The sequence below is a fragment of the Ascaphus truei genome, chromosome 3, assembly GCF_040206685.1.
Source record: "Ascaphus truei isolate aAscTru1 chromosome 3, aAscTru1.hap1, whole genome shotgun sequence".
Lineage (NCBI taxonomy): Eukaryota > Metazoa > Chordata > Amphibia > Anura > Ascaphidae > Ascaphus > Ascaphus truei.
In genome coordinates, this window is record NC_134485.1 from 61109903 (window position 1) to 61135390 (window position 25488).

Genomic DNA, 25488 nt, shown 5'->3' on the forward strand with positions numbered 1-25488 from the left:
GCCTTAATTCCGTCACGCATTTTCATCTCCATGAAGGAGTTTTAGTCCTGAATTTAGGTAGGTGCCATCAAAGACATTTCACTTCAAAATGTACATCAATTCATTCAAATCTGAGAAGTTTAATCGAGTCAAATATTTAAATGTATGGTTTGTCCACAAATGCAACGCTTTCAAAATACAGTACCAAGTGCTTCTGGGAGGTGAACTAAAAAAAAGAGTCACCTTTATAAACTATCTACCGTATAGTCTTTATAACGAATTCAAAACTTTAGCATCTTCATACTTTATACAGGTGTAGATTTGGTTATGCTTAAGGTGACTTCTTAAGAAGAGACAACTGCAGTATCATAAAAGCTACGGTATCACAAAGTATCGAATTCAGTGACAGGGCACCTGCTAAAATTCTGTACTATAGACTTGTTTGAGGGATCATAAAAAGTCATTTTCTGACTTATTGTACTGTACGTAAACATACTGCATAATGCTGGACCCATACTCATAACTTTATGGTAGAGAAATGGTCAAAAGTAACGTAAAAAGCCTTAAGTACATTACATAAAACCCAAAGTGATATTGATTTATGCCTGATATTAATCAGATCTTATTCATGATCAAAACTTCTGAATCCTATATGTGAAGAAAAATAGAGATTTCGAGCTGCTGTTGAAGAAATCTACTGTGCTTTTAAGGCTAGATCCGCAAAGCTCTTTTAAATAAGAGCTCATAACGTGACGATGCCTAAAATAGGAACAGACATTTAATTTCCTGAGGTTAATGCGTATCCTCAAACTAATAGTATGCAAATACAATGCAATGCATCTCCTTATTAGAATACGCTTAATGTCACGTCATTGTAGCATAGTGTTGCGTTAGCTTCTAATAATGTGATGTTATGTCAGTTTTGGCGTTAATCGTACCCAGACCCCTTTTGCTGAAATGGAGAGGTAAGTAACGCTAGGAAACAAAACAATGTTAGTTAAATCATTCTTAACTCAGGTTTGAAGCAGGGGGTCTCCGGAGCTGAACTGTGCTAATTCCAGCTCCGAGAACCGCCTGCTTCCAAAGATACATACTTCTGTAGCCTGTACCGGTATTCCCGCGGAGTTTAAAGGTCCAGGTTACGGGGGCCAATCTGAAGCCGCACCTGGTTATGTCACAGCTTCCTATTGGCCCGCATGACGTGGACATTTAAGCCACCTTAGATTAAGAAACACCGTTTCCTGCAGGGAAACCAGCACCACTACGGAGGTAAGTATCTCTGGAAGCAGGGGTCCCCGGAGCTGAAATTGACACAGTTCCGCTCCAGTGACCCCTGCTTCAATCCTGTAATGAAAAACATATATATTTTTTATTTTTAAGTTAACCCATATTGCAGCTTTAAGTCCCTGCGTTAACCTTAACGGAATTTTGGGGAAATTCGATGTTGTGCTAATGCCTCATTTGCATATTACCTGCGTGTCATTATCACTAGCAGCTGTTCCAGTTAACACTATGCTCTTTACAGGACGAAACATGACTGAAAGTTCCCTTATTGTCCTTTGAAGATACACTGTAAGTTATCTGATTTAGCAGAGCTTTGTGGGAAAATAATGTATCTGGTAAAACTTGGTTAACATCACTAAATAAAAACTGGAACATTAAGGAAAGTTTTAGCTCCAATGTGGCCACAGAAAGGGTAGCCAAGTCCAGTCCTCAAGAGCTACCAACAGGTCAGGTTTCAGAATATCCCTAAGGCAGACTACCAGGTTTATTGGAGGAGGAGGAGGGTTGAGTGAAGCGGGTAATAGTCCCAGGGTGGGTGGATAGGCCTACCGGGAAGGTTGTGGGATGGGTTAACCCCTTTATTACCTTAGCGGTAGTAACCCCTCCCACTCCCCACCCTGGGTTAACCCCCCACTACCCACCCAAGGCCTGACCACCCACCCTGTGGCAACTACCCCCTGCACTCAATCCCATAATAAACATTAAAATACCTAATACCTATTGTACCAATGCACCCAACAACCCCCCTAACACAGATATCGATAAGTGCATTTGCCCATTTAAAATAAAACATAAACCAGCAACATAAAGTAAAGAAAAGTTGCACTTACCCCTGCCAGCCTGACAGGATGAAGCATTTATTGCTATAGTGGCAAAGTATGTCCATATTATATGGGCATGCTTTAACACTTTGCCAATTAATGGCTAGTGGGGGTAGTGTCCCTGGGGTGGGTGGCTAGGCCTCCCGGGTTAGTGGTTACTAACCACTAAGGTGATTAAGGGGTTATGGGCCATTAAATTGTACTTTTGATTGTATGTTTGCTGCAAACGTAGGACATGGACGGTGATGAGGATGAGGATGCCCTTCATCCTGGCAGGCTGGCAGGGGTAAGTGCAAGTTTTATTTGCTTTATGCTGCTGGTTTATGTTTTATTTTAAATGGGCAAATGCACAATTATCCATATCTGGATAATAGTAATTTTGCCCATTACTGCGCTGTATATTTTATATTAGAACAGCCTTTATTCTCCAACCGCAACAAGCTGCATACACTTTGTTCCCAGCTTCGTGATGGTCCCTGTACTCAACCAACAGGCATGGGCCCCAAAGGTCTATCCTTGCTCTACCCCTTCTTCCTAATGGAGCAGAAGGTATAATCCTCACTCCCACTCCCCTAAGGGAGGGGATAGAAGGTGACAGAGCCCTGCGCACCTCTTCCGTGGGACCAGTCTCTCTCAGGGGAGAGACTAACTGGCTAAATTTAGGAAGTGCAGCCCCTTAAGTACCTTGGGGGAGGTTCCAAGGTCTGAGCCCAGAATTGGGCAGAACACAGGCCTTGTCCCACACCCCCTGTCACTCAAGGGAGCTGCTCACAGCTGGGGACATCACCGGACATGACTGCAGACGCTGGAGGGAATAGAGTGATGGGAGCCTCGATGTCTGACATTATCACCATCTGCTGCTGTAGAACCCTGAAGTGCTGGAGGGGACAACAAGTAGCTGTCCGTTTTAACCCTTTATTACCTGCATAGAGTAAAATCACCCGCGCTCTACCAATCCTATACCAATACTTGATATAGAAGTTGCCTGGCTTTTCGGTCTGACATTATAAAACCATTAACGTTCTATTTATTTCTGAACGACCCTTGTGCAAAGTACATTTTCGACTTTATAATGCCAAAGAAAGTTCAGAAAGCTCCAATAAAACATGTTACAACAGACCTGCACTTTCAACTAATGCAAACGATACTAAAACCTTCTTTAAAGCTTGATATTTGGTTCTTTATGTGCTTACTCTAGAAGTATCAGAACTTGCATTGCTGAAATGTTCCCAAAGAGCATTATACGATTGCCAAATAGCTTTGACGGTCCTAAAAGATGAAGCAGCGCATCTTACTCTAAACACACAACCAATTTTCAGCAACAGACATTGTAGAGACTCTTCACAGGCTTCCAATTTATCCTGATTTATCGGAGATCTGTGGTCCAGTGAATATAATGTGTCACAAAAAATGTGTAAATCATTCAACCCTGCAACTTCATCAACAGAGTCACTCATGCTCAGTCCAAGTCTGTGATGAGCACGGAGCCAAATAATTGCACTAGGGAAATCATGAAGGAACAATTTAGCAACTCCAACATTTCGTCCGAGCATAACTGATGCACCATCAGATGGAACAGAAATGAAATTTTCCTTCGGATATTGCATCAAAAATCGTGAATCTTTTACAGTGTCTAAAACTGCATCATAAATGTTTTTATTTTTAATTTTGCACTAACATTGTAAATGTGCCAAATCAAATCATGCATGATGTTATATCCAAGATGGCCCCCTGACTGGCTCTGCGTTTTGACCTCTGTAGTTCCTATGGATATATACTGCCTGGTCTTTGCTTATGTCACTTCCAGGGAGGTTTTATACTGTGTTTTGTGGGGTATTTAAAACAGAGTTTCTATTAGTGTCAAGTTAGCCACACCTACCTGATGAAATGATGAAAGGCATTGCAGCACTGACACTTTGTATTGTGCGGCTGTTCTTCTCCAAAAAAAAGTGTGTGTGTTTTTTTTTTATACTTATACTGAAGTTTTGCTAATCCTTGTAAGGAGATGTCAGAACACGAGTCCTATTGAGAGTGCTACAGTATCTCTTGTATTTTAATTTTTTTTTATAGTGTTGACTTTTACAGCCCATTGGCCAGGCTGTTCTAGAGACCAGCACCAAATTACATTTTGTAAATAGTTTGTACTGCCGTTTCTTGGCATCTTTTTCACTTGTTGCACGTTTTTAAATGTATGGTAGGGAGTAAAGTGACACAGAGGCATACAAATTGATCATCTCATTATAATCTGTGCGCTATATAACTGCTCCCTAACCCCTCTTCTTGATACTCCCCAAAACACAACCTGCCGCAAATAGCGTAATAAGTGTATTGTATTGTATTTCTTTATTTATATAGCGCCATTAATGTACATAGCGCTTCACAGCAGTAATACATGTGGTAATCCAATAAATAACAGATAATATAAATAACAGATCATGGGAATAAGTGCTTTAGACATTAAGGAAGAGGAGTCCCTGCTCCGAGGAGCTTACAGTCTAATTGGTAGGTAGGGAGAACGTACAGAGACAGTAGGAGGGAGTTCTGGTAAGTGCATCTGCAGGGGACAAAGCTTTATGTGTCATGTGTTCAGAATAGCCACAGTGCTATTCATATGCTTCTTTAAGCAAGTGTGTCTTAAGGTGGGTCTTAAAGGTGGATAAAGAGGGTGCTAGTCGGGTACTGTGGGGAAGGGCATTCCAGAGGTGAGGGGCAGTCAATGAAAAAGGTTTAAGGCGGGAGAGGGCTTTAGATACAAAGGGGGTAGAAAAAAGACATCCTTGAGAAGAACGCAAGAGTCTGGATGGTGCATAACGAGAAATTAGGGCTGAGATGTAAGGAGGGGCAGAAGAGTATAAAGCTTTAAAAGTGAGGAGAAGAATGGAGTGTGAGATGCAGGATTTGATCGGAAGCCAGGAGAGGGATTTCATGAGGGGAGATGCTGAGACAGATCTAGGAAAGAGTAGAGTGATTCTGGCAGCAGCGTTAAGGATAGATTGTACTGGAGACAGGTGAGAGGCAGGAAGGCCGGACAGCAGGAGGTTACAGTAATCAAGACGGGAGAGAATGAGGGCCTAAGAGTTTTAGCAGTCGAGCAACAGAGGAAAGGGCGTATCTTTGTTATATTGCGGAGGAAAAAGCAACAGGTTTTAGAAATGTTTTGAATGTGAGGGGCAAATGTGAGAAAGGAGTCGAGTGTGACCCCAAGGCAGCGTGCTTGGGCTACTGGGTGAATGATCGTAGTTCCAACAGTAATGTGGAAGGAGGTAGTAGGGCCAGGTTTGGGAGGAAGTATGAGGAGCTCTGTTTTAGCCATGTTGAGTTTAAGGCGGCGGAGGGCCATCCAGGATGATATAGCAGAGAGACATTCAGAAACTTTGGTTTGTACAGCAGGTGTAAGGTCGGGTGTTGAGAAATATATTTGTGTGTCGTCAGCATAGAGGTGATAATTAAACCCAAACGATGTTATTAGGTCACCTAGAGAGAGTGTATACAGAGAAAAGAGAAGAGGTCCCAGGACAGAGCCCTGGGGTACCCCCACAGAGAGATCAATAGAGGAGAAGAAGGTGTTAGCAGAAGAGACACTGAAAGTACGATGGGAGAGGTAGGATGAGATCCATGATAGAGCTTTGTTCCGAATGCCAAGTGTATGGAGAATGTGCAGGAGAAGAGGGTGGTCCACAGTGTCAAATGCTGCAGAGAGGTCGAGTAATATGAGCAGAGTGTAATGACCTCTGTCTTTGGCAGCATGGAGGTCGTCAGTTATTTTAGTGAGGACTGTTTCCGTGGAGTGAGCAGTGTGGAAGCCAGATTGTAGAGGGTCTAGGAGAGAATAGGTGTTGAGAAAATGGAGCAAGCGAGCGAATACAAGACGTTCAAGGAGTTTAGAGGCAAAAGGCAGGAGGGAGACAGGTCGATAGTTGGAAAGACAGGTAGGGTCAAGCTTGCTGTTTTTGAGTAATGGTATGACTGTTGCATGTTTGAAGGAGGATGGAAAGGTTCCAGAGCAGAGGGAAGAGTTAAAAATGTGTGTGAGCGTAGGGATTATAGTAGGAGCAAGAGGTTTTAGGAGATGGGAGGGAATGGGGTCATGAGGGCAAGTGGTAGAGGGAGAAGAGGCGATCAACAGCGACACATCCTCCTCTGAGACAGTGGAAAAAGAGTCAAGGAAGGCAGGAGGAGAGTTAGGAAGAGGTGTAGGATGGGAGGAAGAAACAGAGGTGATGTTCTGAAGTGGAGCAAAGATACATTGGAGCAAAGTGGCGCAACACATAAATGATGACATTGAATTCCAAAATTGCCTTATTCCATCGGCACCTTCAGAAGTCGTATAAATGATATTATAAATTATATCAAAGCTTTGAATTAGGCATGTTTATCTGCGGTTATCAAGAGCCCAAAGTGGCTCCAATCACTGCAATACCCCATCGATCAAGCCTAGAGGAGCTCTGCTCTGTGGGAGATCAAACTCGATCCCATCAAGATCCACCCCATTGCCGCACAGGCTGAACCCCCACTCTCCCCCATCTCCCTGCCAGTTCAGTCAGGGGCTCACCTAGGCCCTTCAGCAATGCCAGAAGATTGTGGGTGCCAATAAGGATCTGGGGGACTGTGATGGTAAGGGGGTAACCAGGCCATCAATAAAGGTATTATGCTCGGCTGGTTACCTCTGAACCATATTTGGGGCTTTAGGAGGTCAGCTCTTGAACCTGTCGTACTGTACATGAAATGCATATGATTGTGTAGCCCTTGTTCCCCCGTACCAGGGAAGGAACTACCAATGCTGCTATTACCTGTTGGCAACCAGTAGGCCTGAACCTCTGCCACTGGGAGCCTGGGATGATTCTGGTTTGTTTCGGTGCAGTGCCTCCCCTTGTAAGGGATCCCAACGTAGTGGGATAGGCCCCTAACAGGAACAATAACAATAATACACACAGGCAGGTATATACAGTAACAACAACCTTTATTGAACGCAGACCACAGTACCCTGTACCCCACAGTATAACAATATTCCAACCTGATACCACCAGTAACTGTCCCCAAAAGTACATAGGGTGCTTGCCACAATACCCTGATGTCCTTTTCCCCTAATGTCAGGGCCCATCCAAAAGTGTAGGAGATAGCGCTGTCCCGTGGAGTGTTGGTGCACTTAGTTGAGGTACCTGCCGAGTTCTCCAGTACTCGGTGCGGCCGACTTAGCAATAGGCATCCGCCAATCCAGCAACATTGTCTGCGATGGCATCCGCCTCCATGTAGGGAGAATTCCGGAGTGGATAATTAATATCACCATACAGAGTCTCTTACAACGGAGATGGTCTGGTCCCAGACCACAGGCCGCAATTAAAGTGCGGCGTCCTCGCTGTGTCCCTGACACTAGAAAGTACAATGGGAAAGCGTCCCTATCTAAGCCTTCCCTGCAGCAACAACAAGTTACTGTGAGTCGGGGGCTAGCTGGGGCCTAAGTGGGGAACATACTAGGCCTAGTCTCAGAGCCACTGGCTCTGAGACACTACCAGCTGGATCCAGCTCCCTCTTCTCTCCATTCACGCCAAACGCCTCTATCTGCTGGCCGTGATTCCCTTAGCCCGATTGGTTGCCTGGCAACATGTGGTCTGCAGCCCAGAGGCTCATGGGAGCTGTAGTTCCCATGCTGAGCTGTGGGTGTAATGGCCACCGCTATACTGGCTCCTTCGCATGCACGTGGTGTAGCATGTTGGTCGCCGCAACTCTAGATACCATCTGTGCTTGCGCAAACCTTTTCTGTGCAAGCACGCAGACAAAATGGCGGTGCCCTCGGCGGAGCACCGGTGACCCGCTCCCCTGCTCACAACTCCCTGCACCACCGCAAAACCCACCAATGCTTTCTTGGCAGCTGTCCCCCCAGGGCACCCAACAGAAATCGTGGGGCCCAGGACAAACATTTTAAGCAGGCCCCCCCCTCCCCGTGTCGGCGGTATTGCGAGCCGACTCCCCCATTTCACACCTCACGAGCCCCCTCTCTTTCCCCCCCTCTTCTCATGTATTTCTCTCCCTTCCGTCTCACCCCCTCTCACTCTCCTGCCTCACATGTATTTCTCTCCCCTGCGTCTCACTCTTACTCCATCTTTTCCTCACTCACCCCCTCTCTCTTCTCCCTGTCATGTCAATTACCCCACACTCACTCATTCCCTCCCCCCTCACACAATTCACCAACAAGTTATATTCCAAAAAGTTCCCACCCGCAATACAAAAAACTTCCCATCCCCAAATACTTGTAAAAAAATCCCCACCCCCAAATATATACAACCTCCCCCACCCCCCCAAATGCATACAAAAAAAACACCTACCCAATACATATATATAAAAATAACAATACATATAACCACACACACACACACACACACACACACACACACACACACACACACACACACACACACACACACACACACACACAATAAAAAAACAACCCTCCTGTAGGCGGACGCTCACAGAGGTATGCAAGGGAGACTGATTATAGTGAAATTAAATAAACCTTTTATTGCGCCTTTTCCTTAACATCAGGAAACCATCCAAACAAGGGGTAAACAAAGCTTCTATTCACTTGGGAGTATTTCGAGTGAAATACTATGCAGTTCACAACTCCCTTAGATAAGCATGTCTCCCAGCCCCAAACATATAGCATGAAATGAACAGATATAAAAAGTCTTGTAAATAAAAGTCTTGTAAATAAAAGTCTTATCTGTTCCTTGTGGTTTGGAGGGAAAATCTTCTCTGTCCCTGGTTGCTACCTTGTCTTCAGGGTTTGTCAGCATTCAGGTTTAGAAGTTTCCCCTGTGTCTTGAAAGCAGCTCTGCTGTTTCTTCTGGCAGGGCTCAAGACAAGTGTCTCCAAGTTCAGCTCAGGTGTGAGCTAAGGAGTCTCACTTCCTGTCTCAAAAGACAGGCTTTTCTAAGCAATCTAATCAGGCAGGTGGTGTTTGTTAATTGACTACCAGCAGTTAACCACCACACTGCTGGATTAGAGGCACATTACCTGAACAGGGATAACTCCCCTGTTACACCTCCCCAATACATATAAAAAATACTCCAACCCACATAAAAATACCCCCAAACCCTCCCAATACATATAAAAATACCCCAAAGCCCCCCCCAATACATAAAAAATACCCCCATGCCCCCCAATACATATAACAATACCCCAAGCCCCCCAATATATATAACAATACCCCCAAGGCCCCAATTCATACAAAAATACTCCCAAGCCCCCCAATACATATGAAAATACCCCCAATACATATACAAACACAGACTTACCTTGGGTCAGGCCAGGCCCGGTCTATGTGGGGGTCCGCTGGCTGGGGGAGCGCCGGCTGGCCGGCGCTGCACATTTCCCCAGAGCTCTGGCCAGGACCTGCTGCTGGTTGCAGCTGGGCCCAGACTCAGCTACCTATAAGCCTCTTCCTTTCTTTGCCCCACAATGCCGAGCTTCCACTGCCGGCGCGCGACGGGGCTCTCTGATGTCAGCGCGGCAGAAGTAAGCTTGACCCAGCTTACGGCCTGGGACACCAATCCTGGCAGACTTCCCCCCCACCCCCCGTTGGCGGCCCTGTGTCCCCCTCATGCAGCCCGGAGGTAAGAGGGGGCCTGGCTACAATTGTATGACAATAAAGGATGTATGTGTGTTTTACCTTTCCAGGAGTGCTAACAGTAGAGATTGAGAAGTTATGAGTTTCAAGGGGGGTTTTGCAGTAAAAGTATTGTCAGATTGTGTCTAGGTAGCTGGGGTCCAGAGTTGCTGGCCACCCCTTTTTCTTAAGGGAATGAGCTACAGCTCTGGGAATGAACCTAAGCATCTTTTCATTCTACTCTGGGGCTTAGAAGAAATATGGTGGAAAATATTTTGTGTTTCATTGTAATAGCCAGAAGGCTATGAGGTCTAAGTCAGGTTTGTAGTGTGTGAGGGATATGGCTAGTGGGAATAAAGGTATAGAGCCCCATTGTACCCCCCATAACCAAAAGACAGAGAATAAAACTGTAAAAGTATATTTTATTAAATGAGTATTTTTAAAACGTATTATGCTTGTGCACTGTAAAATAAGCTGGGACTTTCAAAGCTGGTATTCTGAGTGAGCCAGATGGCTACCAAACTGTGGTGCCACTGTGTCTACCCTGGGTCAAGACTTGAAAGCCACAGATGCTGCCAGAGGTGTGAAGAACATTTGGGCAGGATGGCTAGGTGAAGTACCCACGTCCTGGGATCAATACAAGCCATTCCGGCTAGTATTCACCTTTCCAGACATGGAGGCACCTAACCAGTGGGTGGCTTCTGAATGACAAGTGGCTAAGGTGGCAAACTCACGCATGCCCTTGTTTCATTCAGAAGACCTGCTTGCCTGGCTTCAAGAGACTGGTAGCCATCTGATTGGCTGGTTGTAAAGTTCCCACACTGGTATTGGCTGTAGTATTTTGTGAATAAACTCCAAAATACTATAAGAAACCCTGCAGCTAATCCGGTGTTAAGATTCTCTAAGGTTTGAGCGCCAAGACAGCAGCGGCAAATTTGAAATCACCAAAAGATGCTCTTGGAGAAATAGACGCGAGCCGACTTCAGATATTTATTTTCAAAAATAGAGATAAGGCTGTGAATACAACCTGATCCCTAACAAGAAGCACACTTATTGGAGCACACCTGGGCTATTAAAAAAACTTAACATTTAATATTACAACAACTAATATAAGTCCACATGTGCAAAATAAAGTTATCAAATATTATTGTGTATGTTATGATTTAAAAAGTATAGCAGGAGGTACGGTGAAAATGCTGCTGCTAGCTTTGCAAAGTAGAACACAACTGAACTCCAATATAACTTGTCATATGATATCAATTATATATAAAATTCATATGGCAATGTGGTTAAGTGTGCCTAACTTCCAAGTATATAATTATTGTTTGTAGCCTTTTGGTTGTTAATTCCATTTTATTTCTGGGATCTATAAATGTTCATTATACTTGGATTACTCACACAACATCCATGAAATATGGCTTCAGAAATTTCAAGGCAAGACATTTTCTAAGTCCCACTTTTCATGTCCATGTTCTGAGAAGAGAACGTAGCGGTCGCGGCAGGAACTACAAGACGAAAAGAGCACCAGGACGTTTGGTACTATCTCCCGGTCAAGGGATTTTGGTATCTCCGGAAGAGATACTGTACAGCGGTGGCGTCAGGAACTTCATGCCGATTTGAGTTCCAGGACATCTCAAGCTACGTCCTGGTCAACTACAAATTTTGTTTGATGGACTGTAGAAGCTAGAAAAGTCTAGTTTTTTCCCCCAGACCCCCAGTAAGTGTGTCTTCCTATTGTATTTTGTAATCCATTGTGTGTACGTCTGTTTCAATGGAATACATGACTATTTGTTTTATCATTTGGTTTTGCTCAGTGATATGATCCCAGTATAAAGGTGTAAATGCCTGGTCTCTCATGACAGGCTTCCCCAAACTTGACACCCTGTCCCCGGAGGACTTGGACTTTCTACACTGCTACTAGATGCCCTGGGGAGAGGAAGACTCTGGAGCTCCAGTTGGCCTTGATCTTGGGGCTCAACTCATCTCGGAATAGGTCTTGCTCCAGAGCTCTCGGCATAGAAGGGGAGATGTCAAGGAAAGGAGCCCAGGGACTAGCATAATAAATGTTAAGCCTAGTCCCTGGCCCCTGCCCGTACTTTCCTGGGGCTCATCCGGCCACCAGACCCCTCCTGAGCTACCCCATTTAAAATATCCTTGTAGCCCATTGCATACCCTGGAACTGTAATGCCTTCATTCCTGGGTGCTTTAAATATACCCAAGAATAAAAATATGATTATGCACATATAAAGCCTAGCCAAGACCTCTGACTGTCCAGAGAACTGGCTAGTTCTGGAACTGGAGGGGGAGGAGAGGTGAAAGGCAGATGGAGTGTCGAAGCAAACCACGGGTAAGCCTTTGAAGTGGCGCCTGGCACCAGGTATCCCCCCGTACCCCCTGTTTTGGTAGGTGTAAGGTTTGATTGTGTTGTGTGTTGTGTTTGCTCCGGACAGAATAAATACTCTTTATTCAACTCTTTGTCCTGTCTGGTGCTTTGATCTCGTAAAAGAGTTTGGTCTCCCTGACAGTGATAATACAACATATTTTATTGGTGGTTTCTTTAGATTGTGATTATACATAAATCTAACTTAATGTTTTCAAGATGATAAAAAAAAAATACAATCTTGCTTTAAAATATTATCAACTATAAAAACTTATTTGAAACCTGCACACACTAAAAATTGCATGCAAGAATCTACTTTTGAGAACTCGTTGTTCCCTAATGTGTTGGCATGTTGGCAAAAAGAACAAAACAATATAAAAGAACAAAATCCAAGAAAACATGTTTTAAGAATACATTCCAGTGTAGCGTTGCCATATGTATGTCTAAAAGCATGATTGTGTTCCCCTAGATGTTTAGCTTACAATTTCACTATATTTAGCACCAGACAAGAATAAATACACGTTTTCTGATAGTTGAAGACTGACTTCAATGCACAGTCCAATTTTTTATCCTAAAAGTATAATGGGATTACTCTAGGTTAAACTTAGTGATATCAAATCAGAACCTTACATTACAAAATCGTAACCCTTAAAGTTTTTAGAACGAAAATGAAAAAAAAGATAATGATATAGAACCAAAATACCAGGCCAAGTACCCATCCTTATTTAAGTTCCTTCCTTGTTTTTTTATGATTTTATACTTTTTTTTGCATCAGGTTTCATGCTTAATTTGGTTATTTTAGGATTTTTCGGCTTAATTTGATTTTTCCCCCCATAATATGGAAAAGATAAATGAAATCCAGTGTTTTTTTTACTTTTGGTTAATTTCATATAGCCAAGTGTATTAATCAGTGCCCCCCAGTTCAAATCGGATAAGAAATGGGGTAACACACAGTCAAAAGTTGCATTAACCTTCATTAATTTGAATGTATATTAATAAACCCTTTGGTGCTGGAGATGCCAGCAGGCAGCACATTGCAATGCAATGCTTTATTGATCCCTCCAGGACTGGATGGGTTAATTCATTGTTAACTGTATATTACCCTCCATATTAAATAGGGGCCAACAAGTATTAAAATGCTCATAGCAAATTAACGGACCACTTCTAAGAACCACTTCTCTTCAACAGCAAATGAACTGGCTGTAAAACATAAGACGTGTGCGCTAATTTCATTGTTTGCATTATTTTGTTATTGTTTACTTATACCATTTTGGTTAAGACGTTTTTTTTTTTTTAAATAACACATGCTGTGCTGCAGTTGACCTACCTTTTAGTATTTCAATGTCATAGAAAGCAGCTGCAAATCGAGTTGAGCGATGAGATGCAGACCTAGAATCAGTGCTGACGTAGGATTTCAGTTTTGACCTGCACCTCCACAGCTTCAACTCTTTGGGATGAGTGATACGAAGAAGCTCTTCAAGGCTGGCCGCAGATCTAATCTTCTGTTCGAATTCCTGCTGTGATACTCCCTGCAGGTAAAACAGGCAACATCAAAAGGGTACCAGCAAACTGGACACTGGAGGATGTTCTGGGTCACATTTTTATTTCCATACATCCTACATATTGTTTACATTGTCTAAGACATTATTGAACATGAACAATGAAGCATTAAGGAGTCTACAGATGCAGCCACCAGTATTAGAAAACTTGCCTGGAAAATTCTGGGAGATTCTGGGGCAGTCTCACAGTAAATGCCTCATCATTGCCTCAACATTTCTGTGAGATTCTAAATGGCCCATCGGATTAGCACAGCGGGGGGTCCCTGCAGTCCCAATTAAACTGAATGGGACTGCAGGGACCTCCCGCTGTGTTAATCCGATGGGCCATTAAGAATCTCACAGAAATGTTGAGGCATTTACTATGAGACTGCCCCAGAATTTCCCAGGCAAGAGTTCTAATACTGGTGGCTGCATCTGTATAACCCAAAAGGAAATAATGTATGGCCAGGAGTCATAAAAAATTGCTGTTACTATCGCTCATGGTAAAAAGAATGCACGTTTTTACCCCAATATTATGGCCTAAGTAATCAACAGTGCAATAAAAAATGTATCATGCGGTATATTAAAATTCCGATAGCTTTGGGGTTATTAACTTCACCATTAAATAGTTACTGATAGCAATAGGGGAGGTAAATCTCATGTACTTCTACCACAGGGTTATGTAGTAAGAGTTTTTACAAACCCAATGGCAGAAAATACATTAACCCCTTTGATGCCTAAAGGGGTGCGCAAACTGGGGGCGTGCTCCCCAGGGGGGGCACAAGACTTTTTGTGGGGGGCGCAGTGTTTACAGAGGCCCCACGCTGAGAGCGCAAGGCCTCTGTAATTCACTTACCCGGCTTCAGTCCACATGTCTCCATGGCAAAGGGTGTCAAATGACCCTGCAACATCATTTGACGCCGCATTAGAGGTACAGAGGGGGCTCGACACAGGGGGAGAGCAGGCAGGGCGGGCACAGCGCAGGAAGTTTTCACACCCCAATGCATAGCACAGGTACCAAAATGGTTAATACTGTATCTACCTTAAATTACACTACCTACTCCTCTTTCCTACCTAAAAGGATAGTAAGGCATTGTATGGCAATGTTTTACTTATCGCTAAGACAAGCATGGGGTGATGGGAGTAGATGTCCCAATGAATGAGGTTAGGACCACCCAGATAGGGGAGGGTGGTAGATGTTAACCACTTGCTAGTCTTAGCAGTTCGGCAAGAGTGTTAGATAATGTAGTTACAGGAAAGTATTAACCCCTTAATAGCCCTTAGTGATCATCTAGTAATAACATGCTTATGACTAGCAGGTCACTTGGGCTACTAAGAGGTAAATATGTGGTTACATTTTTAGGTTATCACCGTTGGCATACTGTACTTTGTCTAAATGTGTATAGTGGCCATTATATACATACGCAAGATGGGCTTAAAGCCAGTCTGGAATAGGTGATTAGAAAAAAAAAGAAACTGCGTCATATTTTGGCCACAACCTTTTTGCCGACAGATATTGGAAATTAATGACTAGCATTGAGATATTAGTAAAATGGTCTTATTTGTTCATTTTTATGCTCAGTTCCAATATCTTTAACGCATGCGTCATGTTGATGACTTACCCACTAAAACGAATGCATATTTGAATACAAAAATGTCTGCCTAACGCAGTTTGATGACTCTAGGCCTATTGCTTTTTTTAATTTCCTTTAATTTTCCATGGCATCGTTACGACGCTTGTTAAACCTCTCCGGTCAATGATTGGCGTGAAATGTAAAGGTATGTATTCTGACTCCTCTAACTTTATGGAGGGACCTATGATGCAAAGACAAGAGGACAAATAGACCGGAGACTATATGTATGTAATGTAACGTAACTCCGGCATCTGACACTCCCCATATGGCAAAGGGGTCAAAACTGGCAAAAAAATCCTCTCCTAGTGTCAATCATAATTATTTTTGTTAGCAACAATTTGACTTCTAGACAGCCCATAGCTGCAGTGCCCAACAATAGGTTACAATCATTGAAAGTTGTGATAAAGAATCATAAGCAGCCAGTCCGCAAATCGAATCTTGTAGTGACATAAGGGATAACATTAAACCTTTGCGAGCATCACAGAGCATGCTTAATGCATTCATTATTTCTTAATGAGCCACCGTGGAGTTTTTCATTAATCTCATACATGGGCTTTAGAGAACTCACAAATCTCAGTATGTTATTGCTAAGGGTGGCATATTATGCTGATTTAATATATTTGTTAGTCAGTCTTTGTGACTCAGGGGGGATTGACTCTGTTCTGTGGTTCTCTCATGCTAGGTTGGTTATAATCCATTCAGTTACAAAGGGTAGACAGCATATCTTTCTCACACAGTCAGCAAGTGAGTACACAGTACAGTATGTGCAATAGTAAGCAGTGACATGTATAGACGAAATACATTGTTTGAAATGATCATTATAGATGTAGGTGGTGTATGGTAATGCTGTCTTGTACAATTAAATATAGTTCAATGTAATGCTTGATATTTCCTACATTATAAACAGTAGCTTCTAAATGATTATTTTTTGCATGCACTATATGGTGGAATGGACCATTTCCAAATGCAAATTTTATAGCTCGTTGGGAAGCAGTGGAGAACTGGAAGATGCAAAGACCGAGATTGACTAATCGCAGCTAAGCCTTAGCCATAAATTGTGCTTATCTGAATTAACCTGAAAAAGCAGACTAAGGGATTTTTTCTATATCCACTAAAGAGGCCTATCGGGCCATATTTGGATGAAATTCTCCATTGAAGTCCATGAGAAATGTAATTGGTCTCTTTGGCAGTTAAAGAATAAGCCCTTGAGGCCCCTAGTCTACCAACAAGGGGTGTGCAAATTTTTTGTTGGGGTGCAGCGTTTACAGAGGCCCTGCTCTCTTCCCCAAAATAATTTAAATTAAATGCTAGGGGCCCGCGCGAGGCCTCTGCAAGTTCCCTTACCTTGTCAAAGACGGCTTCGGGTGATGCAACGTCACATGACCCCACAGCGTCATTTGATACCGGAGACAAGGTAAGGTGGTGGGGGGGGGGGGTGTGTGATCAGGGGAAAGAGCAGGCAGAGGGGGGGGGCGCAGGGGAAAAAGTTTGCGCACCCCTGCTATAAACTGTGCAAGTGCTAATTCGGCACTCTCGTTCACAAAGTCCCACTAAAGTCATTGGGGCTTTCCATGCAATATCATTGGATTGGATTGAAGTCAAGGCAGATTGTGCGATAGCTGTTTATAGAATAAGGGCCTTAGAGCTGTTTAGTAAGTGCTGTATTGTTGCAGTGAAAGGGTTACAGTACACAGAGAAGAGGTTGGTTCATCTTGTGCCTTTTGTGAGGAATGTGTAAACCCAAAACATTATGCTGCGGTAATCACACAATTTGAAATCTTACTAACACAGTACATGTATCAAAGTGATCTGTTTCCCCTCAGGGATCTTGCAGGAAGTGGTTGAAATTAAATTAGCAGTACAGGATGTCATGCTGCATTTATACACTATTTATACATCTACAATTTGTTTTATAAACAAAGTTACATTAGATAACAGAGAACAAGTGAAGCTTGTGCCAAGTATATATTTACACTATTACAACGCTAGTTTTATATTTAAAGGGGGGAAAAAAATCAAATTTGAAGTAATGTGATATTTTGTGCTGATAAATTTGGCGTCATTTCTTATTTTATATATGGTATCAGTTTATGCAGTAAAACTTTGATATACAATTTTCACAACATTTGAATAAACTTGTTATCTTTTACCAATATAGTCATACTGTAGGTTCTTCGGCTTTCACAATATTCTGGTCACTGCCACCAACTAAATCTGTATAGTTTAAATCAGCACATTGCACCTATAAGAATAGAAGCTATGTTATAATTGGCAGCTGGACTGTACCCACTGTAGACATGGTAAGAGGTTCCTGGTATAACAGAACCTCAAAGGTCACTTGTCAAAATGTTCTTGCGTAGGTGGCACTGCTGTTTAATAATTGAGTCCTGGAAGGCACAGAGTATCCCAGACCTTGCAGAAGTGTGACAATATGAACACTTGTGTGCTGGTCACAACTCGCCTCCTTACGTCATCTGGGAGAGGACTGTAATCAGGGTTGTCGCCTTCTGTTGAAGGCTAACCCGGAACCTTTTTGCAATTGAATATATATATATATTTTAATTTTATTTATTTTATTTATATATTTACTTCTCTTACGGCGGCATTTCCCCCGGCATGGTCCTGACAACATGGCTCCATGATGTAAAACGGTGCCGCATTGTCATGACAACAAGGCATCACATGACGGTGCGGCGTCAAGTTGCCATGCCAACGGGAAAAATTATGGCATGGAGGCGTCACGTTATGTCCCGTTGTCATGGCAACGTGAAGCAGCGACATCATATAACGTGCAGTTGTCATGGCAACATCCCACCATTTGACGTCGCCCTTCAGAGGGACATACCGCCAGATGGTGACGCCGCTGCTCCCATCCAGAGATTTCACAGGTAAACCCATAGCCCAGAGATATGTGCCCAAAATCCGTAGTCTCCAGGTCAAACCCAGATTGGTGGCAATCCTAACTGTAATGAATGCAAGTCGCCCCTGAAAATAGCAGCCTTTGTAATGTCCATAGATGTCATTAGAGTAGCCAAGAGATTAATGCTAAATTACAAAATATATTGTATGGACTGAAAAGGGGGATGTTTGTGCTTTACAACGCCTACAATCCTAATTTAGAACCCTTATCTACTAAAGGAAGGTATTGTTTTATTTATCAATGACGTATGTTTACACCATTAAGACTGCAAACTCTGTAGAATGTTAAAATGTACCATATGCCCTGTGCGCTTTGGAATGTGTTACTGGAATGTTACCATCAACTTGAGGAGTGTTGAAAGAATTTACTGCCAAAAAAAAAAAAGAGTGGTAAATCACATGTAATTTATTTAACAGTGTTGTTTTGTTATAATGTGGTTGGGATGTGAGGCTTTAACAAAGTTTTACCAACTATATAAAGTCAACGTGAGGGCAGTAATCCCCATCACGTTGTGATACAGAGCAACTGCCAGCACAGACTGCACTTATGTTACCCCTGAACACTCACACACATTTCTGAGAATAGTAAATCTTCAGTGTAATCTTTCACAACAGTCACTAATGGAAAATGTATTTGTCTCTACAGTATTACAACTTCATATTACACATGTAAAGATACTTAAAACCCTATTTTACTGTTGAAAGTAAGGATAGTTAAAATCCTATTTTACTGTTGAAAGTAAGGATTGTTAAAATCCTATTTTACTGTTGAAAAGAATTTCATCTATTCTACAAAAATGTGTTGTTTCCCAAGACACATTGGTCTCTATTTACTCAAGGGTGCCAAGCCATTCAACACATTCTGGTGCTGAAATACCTATTCTCCCAAGATAATGGGCCATTAGCTTTCTTCTAGCACCTGAAGAAGCCTTATTTTATTTATTTATAAAATGTTTTACTAGGAAGTAATACATTGAGAGTTACCTCTCGTTATGAAGTAGGAAATCATATGGTGTCCTATTGGCTACATCGGTTGTTAAATAGATAATGTATCACAGGATAATGATATAAATTAAGTGAGGTAGCCATATTAGAGTAGCAACTTAAAATTAAAACATAGTCCTTGTAGGACCATGATAACTCTTGCAGGCTAACAGAAAAGAGCAAGTTATACATTCAAGTAATTGAAATGCAATGTTCTCCTGTCTTATCCTTCATTAACATTGTTGTAATGTTCTATTTGAATATGATTTGCAAAGCAGATGATGAAGCCAAAAGCAAAGAAAAGCAGAATAAACTATCTCACCCATTCTTTGAAAAAAGGGAAAAATACTAATAATACATTCCCATTATGCAGCGGTCTTGCCCCCTTCATCATCATCATCATGCTCTTATGCATTAGCAATAGCACATAAGTACAAATGAAAAGTAATTAAGAAACAAGAAAAGTATTCCGATAGTCTCACATCCCATCAGAATGTCAGCAAAAACATCAATAGATTAGATATGAGGGACAATGAATGTGGATTAGACAAGTAGTGCTGTAGGTATAGGAAGAGTTGAATCTTCCAGATACAACACAAACACAAAGATTGGCATGCCACATAACACCTGACAGAACATCCTTGCTATGGTGAGGTTTTTGGCTGCGGGAGGTGTCGTATACTGTATGCCTCTCCTTTCTTCCATCTCTACCCATTTCTGCCTCAACCTAGCAAATTCTGTATACGACAGTACACTTTCATCAGCTTTGACAAGATGGCTCCTGCCACCGCACATTGCCCCCTCCCCCCCCCGCTGCCCCCCCCCCCGCTCCCCCCCCACAATCTAAGCCACACACTTTACCTGCTACCTCCAAAAGTGCTCATCCACTGTGGAAAGTTAATGGAGGAAATCACGCTATTAGAGATCATCCACTGTAAATTCAGACTCATCCTAGAACACTGCCCTTTCCCTTGCCAAGTAAACCTACAAACTCTGTCCTCTAAACCTCAATGCCTATTCACCACTTTTAACTCCCTTCATCACCCAACTACAACTGCACCTCCTTTTATCCTCATTGCCCGAGACCTCACCATCTATTTCTCAGACAAGATTAAGTCAAATCAGATATGACATCTCTGTCAAGCTCCACATGCGACATCTATCTCCCATTCCTATCTATCTCCCATTGCCTTTAAGATGACGTCATGAAAAGACACATGGCCGCCCTCACATGGTATGGTAGCCAATCACAGCGTGGGAACTCCATCCCTACTCTGATTGGCTCTAGTATACCATGTGACAGAGGCTTGGGGAGGAAAACGATATGACGTACTACAGCCAATCAGATTAGGTATGGAGTTCCCACGCTCTGATTGGCTCTAGTACCATGTGACAAGCTTTCAATGACGTCACATCCTTTTTCCCCCCAAGCCTCTGTCACATGGTATACTAGAGCCAATCAGAGTAGGGATGGAGTTCCCATGCTGTGTTTGGCTACCATACCATGTGAGGGCGGCCATGTGTCTTTTCATGACGTCATCTTAAAGGCAATTGAAGCAAAGCCATTCTGATTGGCTGTGCTTTCATTGCCTTTAAGTGACGTCATCATTTTTATTTTTATCGGCCAAAACACATGGTTTTCACGGCCCAATCAGGGCCGTGGGAACCATATGACGAAAATGTGACGTCATAGGCCTTTAAAAGCCTATGTCATCTCATTTTGAAGCTAGACGCCGCGGAGGAAGGACCTCCGGACAAGAAAGAAGACCAGGGCGTGGCCGCAGATGGAAAGAAGACCCCGCCCGGAAAAAGATAGAAGAAAGAAGAATACAGATGAAGATAAAGATGGATTACAAGTAGAAGACCCGTGGATTGATTTGGATTTTTAGTTTAATGTTTATTATTTTATGTTTTTTTATTTTATGGGTTCCTGTTCGTGGATTGGTTCGTGAGTAAGCTGCGCAACGGGAGTCGGTGGGGGCAAGTAATGGTAAGTGAACTAAAGAAATGTATTTTATTTAACTTGTTAATTTTTTTAAAAGCTTTTTTAACATGTGTATTTTTTTTTTTTGTGGTATATCATTTCTTGCCACTGTATGTATGTATGTATATATGTCTAGAGAGATATATACATACAGGGTAAGAAATTATGTTGTTTTAAAAGCTTTCTTTCATGTGTTTTAAATTAATTTGACTATGCTGCTATGCTTAAATGTGTGTTTAAAGTATTTTAAAATTAGATAGATGTAATTGTTGATATTGTATTGTGTGTTTGAAGGAGGTCAGGGCTAGCCTTGGTTTTAAAGTTTGTATTCCGGTTGGTACTTATATTTTTTTCACATGCTGAATTGTTCTGCTCGAGGCGTGAATTAGTTAATTGTTTCATTGTTCGGGATGGACTGTCAATTGTTTAGGGATGTAAATAATGATTGCTAATTGATTTTTGTTTACTTGATTGGTTAAAATAGTTGACTTGTTTGGAGTACAGTATTTGTATTTAGCTTGCAATGATATTGTTCACATTCATTTGCAGAATGTATATGGTGCATAGATTTTATGCATCATTTATACAATGTAAATGCAATGTATTGATTGGAATGTGAGGTGTTTCATTGTCATTTGATGATTTAGATTGTAAGATCAGTTACGATTATTAAAGAAAATTCATTGTAATGTAGTGTGTCTGTATGGAGAAGTGTTATTTGTAGGACAGTATGGTTTTGATAACCCTTCTACATTTATTTGTATATTGGTTCATCATGTGTGTGTATATACTGTATATATATATATATATATATATATATATATATATATATATATATATATATATATAAATAAATATATATATATATATACTGATATATATATATATATATATATATCAGTATATATATATATATATTTATTTATATATATATATATATATATATATATATACACACAGTATATCTCTCTCTCTCTCTCTGTATATATATATATATATATATATATATATATATATATATATATATACACTGTATATATAGTGGCATGATGAAGCCACTGTACAAATTCATGTGTGAAGGGTGGGTATCGGGCCAGTGTGGCTTAACCCCTTAATTACCTTTGCGGTTATTATCCGATAAGGTGTTTAAGGGGTTAATTAATTAATTAAGGGGTTTAAGGGGGAATGTAATTGCAATGTATTGGCTTTGTTTTGGCAATGTATTTTGTGGACAAGACAAGGATGTTGCTGGCGACGGACACTTCGTATTGATGAGGTCAGTAGTACTTTATTTATTTGAATATGCTAGTTAATGTTTTCAATAATGGGCAATTAATCTATTATCCATATCTGGATAATAGTTATTTTGCACATTATTGTACTGTAGGTGTTTGGGGGGGGGTGGTGTATGTATTGAATGTATAGGCCAGGTTTATTTTTTTTACATTCAGGGTTTGTTTCGTGGTTCTGTGTGGAACCTCTTGAGACCACCTGTGGTTTCCTCGGGTATCCCACTGGTACCAGGCTGGTGGTTCCACGGGTGACACATGCGGGGATGAAGCTGTGTGGTCCCACTTCTGTGGGGGCACCGCCGACCCGTAGTCTGCGGGGATGAAGCTGTGTGGTCCCACTTCTGTGGGGGCACCGCTGACCCGTAGGTGCGGGGATGATGATGTGTGGTCCCACTTTTGTGGGGGCACCGTGGACCCATAGTGAGCACCCGTGAGTTCCCCAGACCCCCGTGGGAACCACCCGAGGCCCCGCAGACACCTGTGGGTCTGACCCGGGCCTTCCAGACATCCTTGGGCCTACGGTGGGAACCCAATTGTGGCCCACGGTGACCCAAGGAGACCACCTGGGGGCCATGGTGCTGGCAGGACCCACCAGCAGACCACCAGAACCTGTTTAAAAAGGGCTGCTGGTACCCTGTAGGTCTGTCCAGGTGCCCCGCCAGCCCACCGGGGACTCGCGTGGGGCTGCGTTATGAACCCTGTATGTAAAATAATAAATCATGTATTTATGGGGGGGCACAGGGGGTGGGTAATGTATTTAATAAATAGAATGATGTGTATTGTGGGTCACTGTGTTGTTTTTATTGTGGGTACTGGGGGTGAGAGGGGGGGTGTGTTTCCCCAACGGTATGTGGGTAGGCCTCCCTTGTGGGTACTGGGTGAGTGTGGTTAGGCCTCACGGGGTGGGGGGGTTAGTGTGGGAGGGTATGTAGGCATCCCGAGTGGTGGGTGAGGGTGGTGTAACGGTATTTCTGGCCCGGCCTGACCCACCCAATCTCACATTGGCCCCTGTGGTCTAACCGGCCCCCATTACAGTGTGGTAGTGTCGGGTGGTGCACCTGTTGGCAACAGGACTCCTGAGTCTCCCGCATGATGGTGTGTGGGGAGGACCCGTCCAGACAGGCAGCTGAGGTAGTGTGCTGAGTCTCACCTAGTTCCAGTGCAGCGCCTCCACCTCATCAGGGTCCCTGCGTCCGCATGGGGATGGTCCTGGTGAGGAACTCCTCGGTGGTGCAACCTCCTGTGTAATCATACTCTCACACACAGGGGTCTTTCTGATCAGCTCCATCTTTATTGTACTGGTGGGCATAGCTGCCCTCCACAATGGGGTGTACTTAGCCAATCATTTTCCAGCCGCTTCCCTTTGGTAGGTATGTCTCCTAGATTAGGGATTCACTGCCCTGTGCCAGGTCCCTGGACACAGTCTCCTCTGGAGTTACTATAACATAACTAACACTCTGCAGAACTTGAACTCCTTCCTGAACCTTGCAAGAACTAACTGTTAGTCACAGTGCTGTGTCTTATGTACTCTGGGGGCTGACACAACTCTGACATCACCAACCAGGGAGTCAGAGTCTGTGACCACTCCCATAGCTACACAGGACACCTCACCAGGGTGTGAGGGAAAACCTCCATGATTACTGCTGGCATGCCCACACTTACCAGGCCTTGCTGCCAGCAGGAGAGATGACTGTAGGCATTTTACATGACCGCTACAGTGGGTTAACCCCTTAATGACTGTAGCGGTTCATAACCGCTATGGTGATTAAGGGGTTAGGGGACATTACTTTGGATGTTTTAATTTTTGTGTCTGTTTTGCAGAAGCGGAGGGGCCATGGCCAGGATGGGGGGGTAACGGTATGTGGGTAGGGGGTGAGGGTGGTTAGACCTCACAGTATGCACATCGGGTCCCCCCCCCTCCCCACATTTACATACACTGCACTCACAGCAATACAGGCAGAAACATTAGGGGGAGGGGGCTATATACAGATCACAGTTAAGGAGGTGGGGTTATAACCCACTCCCCCTCCCCACATTTACATAAACTGCACTCACAGAAACACAGGCAGAGAGATTTAACAGAAACATTAGGGGGGAGGGGGCTTTAAACAGATTACACTCAAGACAGAGAGATTTAACAGAAACATTAGGGGGAGGGGGCTTTAAACAGATTACACTGAAGGCAGAGAGATTTAACAGAAACATTAGGGGGGAGGGGGCTTTACACAGATTACACTCAAGGCAGGGAGATACAGGGGATGTACTGTACTGTATGTTGTTTATTGCAATGCTTCAATGTGTGTACAGTATAATGTTTTTTACAATTAGATAGATGTAATCCTTGGTATTGTAAGGGTTAGCGTTGGTTTTAAATGCTGTATTCTGGTTGGTACTTATATATTGATTTTTGTTTACTTGATTGCTTAAAATAGTTGACTTGTTTGGAGTTATCTGTATTTTGCTTGCAATGATATTGTTCACATTCATTTGCAGAATGTATATGGTGCATAGATTTTATGCATCATAAATACAATGTAAATGCAATGTATTGATTGGAATGTGAGGTTTTTCTTTGTCATTTGATGATTTAGATTGTAAGATCAGTTAGGATTATTAAAGGAAATTCATTGTAATGTAGTGTGTCTGTATGGAGAAGTGTTATTTGTAGGACAGTATGGTTTTGATAACCCTTCTACATTTATTTGTATATTGGTTCATCATGTGTGTGTATATACTGTAATATATATCTATATATATATATATATATATATATATATATATATATATATATATATATATATACTGTATATATATACATATATATTTATTTATCTTCATGTATTTATTTATTTAGATTTATTTATTAATTGTGGGGCTGCTATGCGTGAATTTTTTTTATTGTGGGTAGCGGGGGTGGGTGAAGGGGGTGTTTGGCTCTTTGTGTGAGTTTAGGACTTGCAGGGGGGTTGCGTGTGCACTTAACCCCTTCACGACCGTAGCAGTTAATACCGCTACGGTCGTGAAGTGGTTAAGTGCACCCGCTACCCCCCCGCAAGCCCTAAACAACCAC

General features: G+C 42.5%; 1 protein-coding gene across 1 annotated transcript in view; it reads right to left on the reverse strand.

The window, feature by feature from the left end:
* Window positions 1-25488, reverse strand: part of VEGFD (vascular endothelial growth factor D) — a 54450-nt gene that overhangs the window by 17449 nt on the left and 11513 nt on the right. Inside the window, exon 2 of the mRNA XM_075594110.1 lies at window positions 13395-13596. Coding sequence (XP_075450225.1) covers window positions 13395-13596 — 202 coding nt within the window. The remainder of the gene's footprint in view (window positions 1-13394; window positions 13597-25488) is intronic.